General features: G+C 40.1%; 1 protein-coding gene across 1 annotated transcript in view; it reads right to left on the bottom strand.

Moving 5' to 3' along the window:
- Nucleotides 1-3,698: 3,698 nt before the first annotated feature.
- Nucleotides 3,699-12,311, bottom strand: part of WTAP (WT1 associated protein) — a 153,637-nt gene continuing 145,024 nt past the window's right edge. The window contains exon 8 of the mRNA XM_085611648.1: nucleotides 3,699-4,894. Coding sequence (XP_085467774.1) covers nucleotides 4,323-4,894 — 572 coding nt within the window. The 3' untranslated portion in view covers nucleotides 3,699-4,322. The remainder of the gene's footprint in view (nucleotides 4,895-12,311) is intronic.

Genomic DNA, 12,311 nt, shown 5'->3' with positions numbered 1-12,311 from the left:
GTAGCCTCGAAGGGGCCTTTGAGGTTGAGGTGGAGGTCAAAATGCAGGGTCTAAAAGTCCTGGGACCAATGGAAGCACAGGTCTTGACGGGGTCGCATCTCAAATATAACAGATGTGGTAGGTGTGGGGACTATCTGTATATTATATATTAAGTTTTGCCACACATCTCAGCAGAACCTCCTGGAAGGTGGTGATGTTGTCCAGCGGAGGAATGAGAAAAGGTGGAGAATTTGACAGTGTCGGAAAGTATCATCATGTTGATGATGTGGACGTTGCGTATCTGGACCGATTTCTTGAGGTTGTTTGGGTTTGAAATCGGTGGCTTTGATGAGAGCACCTGGAAGACTATGAATGTCTGGAATAACGCCTGTGATGGTGTGACTGATGGCACATTCTGGAGTACAATCTAGGTCGTGGCGTTGGTGGGGTAGGTGCAGGTGGTGGAGGAGGCGGTGGTGGTGGTGGAGGAAGACAAGGAGGTGGAGAGTCCATTAGTACTATTGTGTGAAGAGGGGTAATAGGCCCGAGTACTCAGAATCCAGTGAGGAATAGATGCCCCTCCTTTATCTCCTCTTTCCTGTCCTCTATGTCAACCTCTGTTGACGACTTAAACTGCTCCCAGACGTTGACCCGCTTCTCGGCGTCAAAGGTTCAGGCCACCTCAACATCATTATGCTCCTCGACATTAGAGTGCGCGTGGACTGCGTATGGATTCTACCTTGCCTCAATGACAATCTGTCTTTTCTTCTACGGCGAACCAACTCTCGACAGCAAGCAAGCCGCTGTTGTACCTGTTCTCGATGTTGATCGGGAAAGACAGTTTTTTTGAGCTGGCACCCTCCTTTTGGACCTTCTACGTCCCTTAGAGGATGGCCCCCCTCCTCACTCTGCGATCTCACCTTGAGACTGGACTTGCTGTCCGTGCATAAGGAATAGAGGGAAGGCAGAGAATACAGACATTGTGAGGAACTGATTTAGCCTTCTTTTTCGCACAGGCAGGGCACTTACCAAATAGAGACAACATAATTGAAAAAAGTGCCTCAATTTTCTGTCCAAAAAAGCCTTAAAAACTGAGACAGTGATGAAAGACGTTGAGTGAATCAGTTTTAACCAAAATTCAAAGGTGAATTTTGAGGGGGAAAAAGCTTAAAAGGCCGAGCTCAGTGCTCTAGAATCCTGTCACCAGGTGCCGCAACAAAGAACTGAAGCAACTGCCACCTGCTGAGCATGGTGGGATATTGGTGGTCTCTAGGTTCTTAAAGGCAGAGTCACAGTTTTAATCTTACATAATAGCAACCTATGAGGCTACACTGTCCCACTAGCCTTCAACTTTTTCTTTTACAGAAAAGGGATTGAGAAAGATTTAAGCTGTTTTGTAAAAATATTTACCTCAAAATATACATTTATATGGGAACATCGATCCTTTTCCTAATCACAACCTGAAGAATTTAACCACTGTACCCTGTTTTCTAGGATGCATATTATGTTCTATAAAAGTTTCTGCAAGCATTCCCGAAGAAAGGTGAACGTCTACGATGTAAGATTTTGGGATTCCCTGCACATGGGCATTTCTATTCAAATGCTTATGACTATCAATAATCTCCCAAGTGAGAATGGAACCAGTTTGCCTAAATAAACTATGCCTGTTATAAGGCAGTTTAGGGTTGTCCGCATCTTCTTGTAATCTCTTAAGCAGAGAATACTTGAAATGAGTACTACCATGCTTTTGACTCAATGGTTGCCTGCCTTCAGGCAGTGAGACATTTTTAGAGGTATGCTTTTGGGAAGCACAGCTTAGAGAGAAGTATACATTTTCCAAGACTAAGAATATACTAATATGGTGCTACTCATTGACAGAGTGGTCCTTGCCATATAGGAAAAACTTGGCATTTGTTCAAAGAAATGTCCATGAAATCCTTGCTAAATGGTAAAGATTATTTGGCAATATAATCAGGCCATGGCAAACATGCGACAGTGCAGCAGTACAGAATTATATGGCAGGATTGAATACATTACACCTGAAGGAAAGGCAAATTATGCAGCACCTCTTCCTTCACTAAATGATCTGCAGAACAGGCCAATATTTTTCCTCGGGTACGGGCATCACTACGATGTTCTGTAGGGATCAATATTGGATCTTAAAATTAGATGTAACATTTTCATAACCATGTACGTGATGTACACATAAACGTGTTGATACAAAAGTATTACAAATCCCCCGTAAAGCTACATTCAACTATTTAAGGTTCTGGTTTCCAGTTGCAGACAGAATTCCTTAAACTGTTTCAATAAAAATGATGCTTTCCCTGTATTTGCAACATTGACAACTCTAAATGGCTCATCCAATCGTCGACAGCTGCAAGTGACGAGTTAACTTTTGTGTAGGCTTTGGTGCAGAATTCCGCTGTGTACAGCAATAGTAACTCGATTCGATTTAAATTCTGCACATTATGCATCAGATAGTGGGTAATGTGGCAAATGTGAATTTTATTTGTGTAACACAATACTTTTTTCTAACACCTCACTGCAACAAAGGCATTTTGATGGCTCACAAAAACTGTTCTGCAATAGAAGGCATTTAGTGGAAAACATCCTCGATTTTGCAAACTCCCTGTTCAATGTTAAGGGCCCCTACTAAACCCAGATAAATTTAGTCCTGGATTAACACGCTGCCATTAATGCTGTGGCATACTCTTGAAAAAAACAAACAAAAAAAAAAAGATTTGGAGTATGGTTTAAAAAAATAAAACGGTGCATATGCAGTGAAATTGTGATGGGGTAGGAAGGGGACAGAATCAGAATGTCTTAAGGATAAGTAAAAGTTCTCCACTGGCCCTTTGCTTTACAAACCACATTGATGGAAACCAGGCCACACAGAAAAGCTAAAGGACCCCACTTTTTACTTCGCATAGTCAGATTTGTGAAGGAAAAACATTTTTTTTCCTCTGAAAACTTGCCAAAACGAGGAATCATTGTACCAAAATAAAACTTCTGGAACAAATCTTATTCGGAGTATATCTCTCCCTTATAGCAAATTGTGATCTCCAACAGAAGAGAAAATGGAGGGTAAAATATAAACCAGTGCCAACTACTTGTCGATAAATTAAGAGTCACCTAAAGGTCTAAAGACTAGGTGAAAAACACCAAAATATAAATGGGAAAATCAGATGAGGTCGCAAAGACCTGTGTTCTGTGATTCTTCACTGAGCCAGAAAAAAAAACCCAGAGGGCTGTCAACTGGCTGCATGCTAGGATTGTGTTGGTGGTGCTTGGTCAGACTTAAAGCTATAGCACAATTTTCCGTATATGCAAAGCTGTATCCCTTAAAAAGGATAAAAATAAAAAGGTGTGGGCAGCAAGTGTTTTAAACAACTTACTTTTTGTAACGCGTTTATCTTTTGTACTTTTCTCCTACAGGTGTATTGGAAGGAAAAATGGAAAGCGAATATTGTCATTATATATAAACACTACTTTTGTATCCCTGAAAAGGTGTGTTCTTTAGAGAAACTAGCCACATTATTCAAAACCTTTAATAAAATGCAAAGTTAATTAGTATAATCACACTGAGAGCAAAAACCCTTTTCATTTTATTCACCTATGTCAGGTAGGGCTGTGCAAGGACCTCTAAATCCAACGTCCGTGTACTTATCAAATGTCACTGTGCATTAGTACAATTTATAGTTGGAAAAAAAAACCACTTTCGATATTAAAAATCTTTATTTAGGTTTGGTCAGTACAGGTAAGATAATATTTGAGCCACAGAGCAATTTGCATGAACAAAGTACAACAGTCCTTAAAAACTGAGTAACTAAGCACACAGGCCTTCAACATTCAGTTCACCAAGAGAAACTTCACAGATGTGTGGTGAAAAACATCAACAATGAAACTACCACAGGACTGAAGTCCTACTGTTTATGAACAAAACTACTGAACTGGGCAAACATGGCAGTCAAACCCACAGTATACTATGACGAGCATTTAAATGGGTCTATAATGAGAGTAAGAATGCCCTCACATAGCACAGAGTCTACATAAACATAGATTTGTACAGACGTCAAATGTTTTTGGAAAGGAGTGCGTTTTGAACTTCACATTAACTCGTACAAAAATAACTTGTGTCTACACATCTCTTTGCAACAGTCAACATAACAGTTAAAATGTTCAAACTGGCAGAGAATTTACATAAAGCAAGAATGAAAAAAATGAAGCAAAATCGTGAAAAAGTATGCACTAATTCAAATTCTTCCTGTACAGTAGCCACTCCCAATTTAAATGACGCTGTATAAAAATGCAGGGGCAAAAAAGAGTTACAAAACTGAACCCTATGCGTTTACAGTGGAGTCCAAACCGTTTTGAACATGTCGGGAACTCATAGTTCTGTTACCTTTTGTAGTAAGTGGTTTTTCCTCTTGAGGATCATGATTCGAGTCTGTATCATTTGAATGGTGAGTGAGAGAGTTTTCACTTCCAGTGGGAGAGTCTACACTTTCATACCCAATACTCAGTTGATTAAGGTAGCTACTGCTGGTGGCTTTGCTAGCTCTCTCTTCGGAGTGGTTGGAGAGTTTACCATTTCCGGGGGATGCAGTGAAGTCTTTCTCTAAGCTTCCACCCTCCCTATGAAACCCTGACCCCGACGTCCTCTGAAGGGAGGGGCTGCCATTGCTTGGTCCATTCGCCAGACGGCTGCAGTCTTTACCAGAGGCCTCTCCCTGATCTGTAGGCTCAGAGCTTGGAGTCCTGCTGGTACCTGGGGCAGAGGCATGTGACTGTTGTTGCTGCTGGAACGTCAGCAGTTGTTGCCGAGAATCCTTCAGCTGCTGTTGGAGAACCAAAATAGTGCTTTGCATTCCCTCAACCTCCTCATCAAGTTGGATGATGAAATCATTCAGTTCTGCAGTTAAAGAAAAAACATTTTAGAATTTCTAATATAGCAACAAAAAAAAAAAAAACAAAAAAAAAAAAAAAAAAAAAAGGAAAAACGTACATAAGCTTTCTTCGGTTGTAAAATTAGACTACCTTTCTGGAAAAAAATAAATGTAAAGTACTTTTCAGCTAAGCAGGTCCACCTTGTTAAAACAGATGGCAGTGACAGATAACCAGATTCAAAGTTTCTCACAGTGGACCCAACGATGGTCATGGTGAATTTAGGGTCTCATTTTATTATTTCAGTCAGATGTGACCTTTTCATGCTTCTCTTTTCAAACATTGTGAAAAAAGGGAGTTAGGCCCATAGGCCAGGTTCTGGTTGGGCCGCTTTGAATATATAACACGAAACAGGGGACCAGAGCCAGTTTTGTTACTGCGTTTTAAATTAGCGCTAGACCAAATATATTTTTGTTTCGATCTGGTACTTTATTTATACCTTTTTGTTTTAGACCTTTTTTTTTTTTTTTTTTTAAAGGATTTTTCTTTACATTATATTAAGGCAAAATGAAGACAGTGGTGTCTATATACAGAGAATAATTATATACATACAATTTTCAAACAATTAAACAAAAAGAATTGTGTTTTGAGTGCACAATATTAGTCAACAGTGATTTGAAAAATTCAAAACCTATCATCCTAATATCTTTGCGATATTGTTTCTAAATCATCTCGATATTCTTTCAACAATTTTAGAGTAATGCTGTACATATCAACATTTCAATAGGAGAAAACGTTCCAAAGAAAAGAGATCAAACATGGGGGGAAAAAAAAATTCAGTCAAGCGTATAGAATTTTTTATCTTGACCAGAACATCAATTCAATAGACCTCCGTGTTTGTATCATTAATCATAGTGTGCCAACACGTTTCGAGTCGCTAATATTTAATATACGGACTCTCATCAGGGCTCTTGATTGTGTTACAGCAATGAAGATTAAGGGCTCTTGGTTTTATAACAGCAGTGAAGGTTTCTGAAATTAAAATAAATAACGTGTATAGTGAATAAACGCTTGAAAACATTAAAGCTCCCTCTGTTTTTAAATTCTTACATTTTTCAGATGTGATGTATACGCTAATACCGAAGTAATAGCGTTATCTTTATCTATACAAGAGAAGGGGCCAAATTCTAGAATGCTTCTTAGTTCCATGTATTTATTTTTAGTATTAGAAACTAAGTTGCAGCACATCGAATTATAGCCTCATACCATCAGTTGAAGCCGATCGTTTTTCGCTCGTGGTTTTTAGGTAATATCGTCTGCCGGCTCTGTATAGAAAACTACATGCCATTAGGCAAATATGTACTACGCTTTTACGCTAATGTAAATGATTAGAATAAAGCTTTTAGCATACCTGCGGGCTCCTATTTAATTTGGAAAAATCTTCATGTTTGCGGCTTGCCGTGCTTTTTAAACAAGCTGGAAATCAAAGTTTAAGAAAAGAACGCTTAAGGTAAATACGGCGTTCAGTAAATACGTATTTCCCTAACTTGGAAATTCATTTGGCTATTATCGTACCTGTGTTTTTCGTTGTGAATTCTTCAGTCTCGATTCACTCGCGCTGGGCGTTTTTAATCAGTCTGGGAACAAAACAATGCGGACACGCTTAGTTTGGTTAAATAACGATTTCACCAAGTCGTTTCTTTCAGGTGCTAAACGTAGGTGAAAGACGGAAGAATACCTTATGACGGTTGTATTCTTCTTTACCGGTGTCTTTGGTTGAAGTTACGATATTGCTCATGGCTGGCAATCTTTTTAATGGCTTCTAACTAACTGTCATGGGAGTTGTAGTTTCAGGTGGCATTTTCTTACTTTAGGGCTCATCATTTTTTATACTGCAGCGCAATGCATTATGGACTTTGTAGTGGTTTATATTTTTGTTAATTCCGTCATGTTGTTTAGCCCTGAAGTGGCGCTGTTAAATTTCAAAATTTAGCACGCTTCTTTGCGTAATAAATTCTCAATATCTGTGGGAATATTCTTCGCAGATTGAAAGCTGGCCAACACTATCCATTTGAATTGGGTTTCCGTATGATTGTTTTCAAAAAAATGCTCAACCATAGGTGGAGTCATCACTTTTTTCTTTAATCTAGACCTGTGCTGAGTGATTCTCGTGTTCAGTTGCTGGTTCGTTTTACCTATATAGATTTTTGGGCACGTACAAATTATGGCGTAAACTGCATGTCTTACAATTTGTAAATTCTGTATGTTTCCATTTTATTTTATCATGAATGAATTCAGTACCCTCAATTGTGTTGTTGCAGGCAATGCAGCTGCCGCATTTTCGGTGTCCTTCATTAGGGCAACTACTCAGAATTAGGAGAAACTGCTCCACAATGTCAGACTTTGAAGAACACGCTGCGCTTTTTTGTAAAGACATGCAAACGAGAGGTTATTCCAAAAAATTGCTTAAACACTTAACTAAAAGAGCTCGGTTTACACCTAGAGAGTGTTTACTTCAAACAAAAGAAAAAAAGACCGTGGAAATACTAGTGTGCATATCAACGTATGGTCCTGACACCAACACATTTAGACAAACTATCTTAAAAAACTGGCACTGATTAGAAAATCTAGAATGCGCATTTCCTAAACCACTCTTTGCATGTAAGAAAAATCCAAGCATTGGCCAGCAAATAATTCGAGCAGACACCACTTTACCCAAACCTAAGAGCGATTTATTGGCGCAATGGAACTTGAAGCCTATTGAAGGACACCGAAAATGCGGCAGCTGCATTGCCTGCAACAACACAATCGAGGATACTGAATTCATTCATGATAAAATAAAATGGAAACATACAGAATTTACAAATTGTAAGACAAAAAAATGCAGTTACGCCATAATTTGTACGTGCCAAAAAATCTATATAGGTAAAACGAACCAGCAAGTGAACACGAGAATCACTCAGCACAGATCTAGATTAAAGAAAAAAGTGATGACTGCACCTATGGTTGAGCATTTTGTTGAAAAAAATCATACGGAAACGCAATTCAAATGGACAGTGTTGGCCAGCTTTCAATCTGCGAAGAATATTCCCAGAGATATTGAGAATTTGTTATTACGCAAAGAAGCGTACTTAATTTTGGAATTTAACAGCGCCACTTCAGGGCTAAACATGACTGAATTAACAAAAATATAAACCACTACAAAGTCCATAATGCATTGTGCTGGAGTATGAAAAAATGATGAGCCCTAAAGTAAGAAAATGCCACCTGAAACTACAACTCCCATGACAGTTAGTTAGAAGCCATTAAAAATATTGTCAGCCATGAGCAATATTGTAACTTCAAACAAAGACACCGGTAAAGAAGAATACAACCGTCATAAGGTATTCCGTCTTTCACCTACGTTTAGCACCTGAAAGAAACAACTTGGTGAAATCGTTATTGAACCAAACTAAGCGTGCCCGCATGGTTTTGTTCTCAGACTGATCAAAAAAGCCAAGCGCGAGTGAATCCAGTCTGAAGAATTCACCGCGAAAAACACCACAGGTACGATAATAGCCAAATGAATTTCCAAGTTAGGGATATACGTATTTACTGAACGCCGTATTAACCTTAAGCGTTCTTTTCTCAAACTTTGATTTCCAGCTTGTTTAAAAAGCCCGGCAAGCCGCAAACATGAAGATTTTTCCAAATTAAATAGGAGCCCGCAGGTACGCTAAAAGCTTTATGCTAATCATTTCCATTAGCGTACATATTTGCCCAATGGCATGTAATTTTCTATACAGAGCCGGCAGACGACATTACCTAAAAACCACGAGTGAAAAACGATCGGCTTCAACTGAAGGTATGAGGCTATAATTCGACGTGCTGCAACTTAGCTTCTAATACTAAAAATCAATACATGGAACTAAGAAGCATTCTAGAATGTTGCCCCTTCTCTTGTATAGATAAAGATAACGCTACTACTTCGGTGTTAGCGTATACATCACAAATGAAAAATGTAAGAATTTAAAAACAGAGGGAGCTTTAATGTTTTCAAGCGTTTATTCACTATACACGTTATTTATTTTAATATCAGAAACCTTCACTGCTGTTATAAAACCAAGAGCCCTTAATCTTCATTGCTGTAACACAATCAAGAGCCCTGATGAGAGTCTGTATATTAAATATTAGCGACTCGAAACGCGTTGGCACACTATGATTAATGATACAAACACTGAGGTCTATTGAATTGATGTTCTGGTCAAGATAAGAAATTCTATACACTTGACTGAAATTTTTTTTTTCCCCCTGGTTTGATCTCTTTTCTTTGGAACGTTTTCTCCAATTGAATTGTTGATATGTGCAGATCAAGCAGGCCCTGCAGGATTGCCGGCTCGAGCGAGCGGAACGGGAGCGTGAGGAGGACGGAGTTCCTTGAGGCTGAGGACAATAGATGTACCCCAGATAGCTGGCACGAATTAGAGTTAGGGACCACTGGAGGGGCCCGCAGCAGCAGCAGTTGGGGGGGGGCGGGATGGGAGGGGGGGGAGTTCCTGCGGTGGGAGGGTAATGCTACACTGAGTTGGGTGAAGAATGTAGCTGGTGGGACAGAAAAGCAGAGGCTCCCATGGGGCACGCACCAGGCACCGCTGTGAGGCGATAGTTGTGTTCCATTGCTTAACTATCCATCTATGCCGCCCGGCCTCCGGGATGTGGGCTGAATGGCTGTGTGCGTTGCTAAACCGAGGAATATGACCGGAGATTGTAGGGGGTGCCGGTTGCCCCGATGGTTATGTTGCTGAAAATGTTGCATTAAAAAACATGTTAAAAAAAAAAAAAAAATTGAATTGTTGATATGTACAGCATTACTCTAAAATTGTTGAAAGAATATCGACATGATTTAGAAACAATATCGCAAAGATATTAAGATGATAGGTTTTGAACTTTTCAAATCACTGTTGACTTATATTGTGCACTCAAAACACAATTCTTTTCAATTGTTTGAAAATTGTATGTATATAATTATTCTCTGTATATAGACACCACTGTCTTCATTTCGCCTTAATATGATGTAAAGAAAAATCCTTTTTTTTAAAAAAAAGTCTAAAACAAAAAGGTATAAATAAAGTATCAGATCGAAACAAAAATAATATGTTTGGTCTAGCGCTAATTTAAAACACAGAAACGAAACAGGCTCTGGCCCCCTTTATCTTGTCTCTTTTCAAACAGGCATGTAATAGAACCTTCTCTAGACAAATGAACGTTATTTTAGCGTAATCAATTGTTTCCAGTGTGTTCTGTTGCCTATTTCCATGCTGCGCTCTCTTGTACCCTGTAGTGCTGGGTGCAAAAGAACAAGATGAAAACCAATTGTTAATAAGAAGCTTCATTTTCAGGTTGCAGCATGCCTGGAAATTCAAATGCAATGCAGAGACTGTAAATCAGCACCTTCAACTTCGCTGAAATGTAAAAGTAATCAAACAATGGCTTCAATACTGTCTCGCTAAGCTGGGCTTATTCTTGCTTATATGTCAATAGAGTAACGTTGAGTAAATGTGTGGAACGATATACATGTAGCTGCCTTGCAAACGTCAGCAAAAGAAATATTTCTTAATCTACTGGAGCGCCTCTTTTGCAAGTGGAACGTGGGGATACAGTATCTTACAGACAAACTTTCATCCAGCAATGTTTGATTTTCAAATTGCTTTACCTTTATGTGGCTGTGCAAAGGTAGCAAACTTGCTTGGATTGATTGAAATGGTTCTGATTGGTCAACAGGGCTTTTCTTCCTTTTTGCGTGTGGAAATACCTTTCTGTCCCATCTTGGGAATTAGGAAAAAAGCAATTCAGTGCACATGATCATTCGAAAGGTGAAACTACCTTTGGCAAGAATCTCGAATGTTTTGAGTATTAAGTCCACTCTATATTTATGGACCCCAGGGCAAAAAAACTAGGAATACCAGAAGGAAGGCTCTTCAGTAGATAAAAGCTGTAATCACTACAAGAAATAACGAATAGTTTACCTGTCGGTGTAGTTTTGCAGCTTGAAGATCTTTCTGGATTCACTATGCTGTGCATTATTCCGCGATCTGGTGGTTGGGTCCAGATTCGTAGTCTCTTTTTTTTATTTTGTAGCCCAGGTGGGCGTCGACGTCCCACCATTTGGTGCACCTCTCGGGACGTCGTCGTGCTTCCTGCGGAAGTGCCACCTTTGGGGCGCCATCTTAGGGTTCTTTTTTCCTCTCGTTTTTTTTTTTTTAACCCTAGGCGAATGATTTAATTATATGTCCACTTTTCTGTAGTATTTCATTCCTTCTGTACTTCTCTGTTTTTCACCCTCTTCCTCCAGCCTCATCTTCCTGGCGGAGGTGGGTGGGTTCGCTAGTGAATCCAGAAAGATCTTCAAGCTGCAAAACTACACCGACAGGTAAGAAACTATTCGTTTTGCAGCGTGAATCTTTCTCGATTCACTATGCTGTGCATAGACTTTGTAGCGGTTTGTTATCTTTGTGGCGGCTGGGTGGTAGATGAGCGTTGGTCGTTGAATATGTGTTGAAGCACCTTCTGTCCTACTTGTGCTTCCTTGTTCATCTGTATGTCCACGCAGTAGTGCTTGGTGAACGTGTGCACCGAAGCCCATGTTGCTGCCAGGCATATGTCCTGAATGGGCGTGTTTGCCAGAAAGGCAATGGTTGCCCCCTTCTTCCTTGTGGAGTGAGCTTGAGGGCCCTCCGTTAGCTCCTGTCCTGCCTGTTTGTGGCAAAACTGTATAGTTAGTGCAATCCATCTAGCAATGGTGCCCTTTGTCACAGGTCTCCCCATGAAACTGGATGCAAAGGACACAAAGAGCTGCTGAGGTCTTCTGTGCTCCTTGGTCCTCTCAATGTAGTGCATCACCACTCTCCTAGCGTCTAGAGTGTGTAGAGCCTTTTCTGCGTTCGAAGTTGGGTTTTGAAAGAAACTCGGTATCTGAATACTCTGGTTCATATGGAACGCCGACACGACTTTAGGCATGAAGTGTGGGTCCGTTCTCAGGACAACCCTATCCTTGTGTATCTGTATGTAGGGCTCTTGTAGCGTTAGTGCTTGCAGTTCGCTCACCCTGCGTAGCAAGGTTATGGCTACCAGAAATGCCGTTTTCATAGTCAACATTTGCATTGAGGCCTGGTGTATGGGTTCAAACGGTGCCTTCATAAGCTCCGTCAGGACCACGTTGAGGTTCCATGCCGGCAGCGGCAACCTTTTAGGTGGCGCGATTCTTTTCGCTCCTTCCATGAATCTCTTTACTACCTGCGACGTAAAGAAACTTCCACCCTTCTCCCCTCTTGTGTAGGCTACTATCGCCGCTAGGTGTACCCTTAGGGAGGTCGAGCATAGGTTACTTTTCAGAAGGTGCATGAGGTATCTCAGCACTGTTGAGTCCTTAGTCATTTTATTTTGCAGCCCATTTTTCCTACACCATA

This window comes from Triturus cristatus, chromosome 6 (genome assembly GCF_964204655.1).
Source record: "Triturus cristatus chromosome 6, aTriCri1.1, whole genome shotgun sequence".
Lineage (NCBI taxonomy): Eukaryota > Metazoa > Chordata > Amphibia > Caudata > Salamandridae > Triturus > Triturus cristatus.
This window is presented reverse-complemented; position numbering and strand designations above follow the sequence as displayed.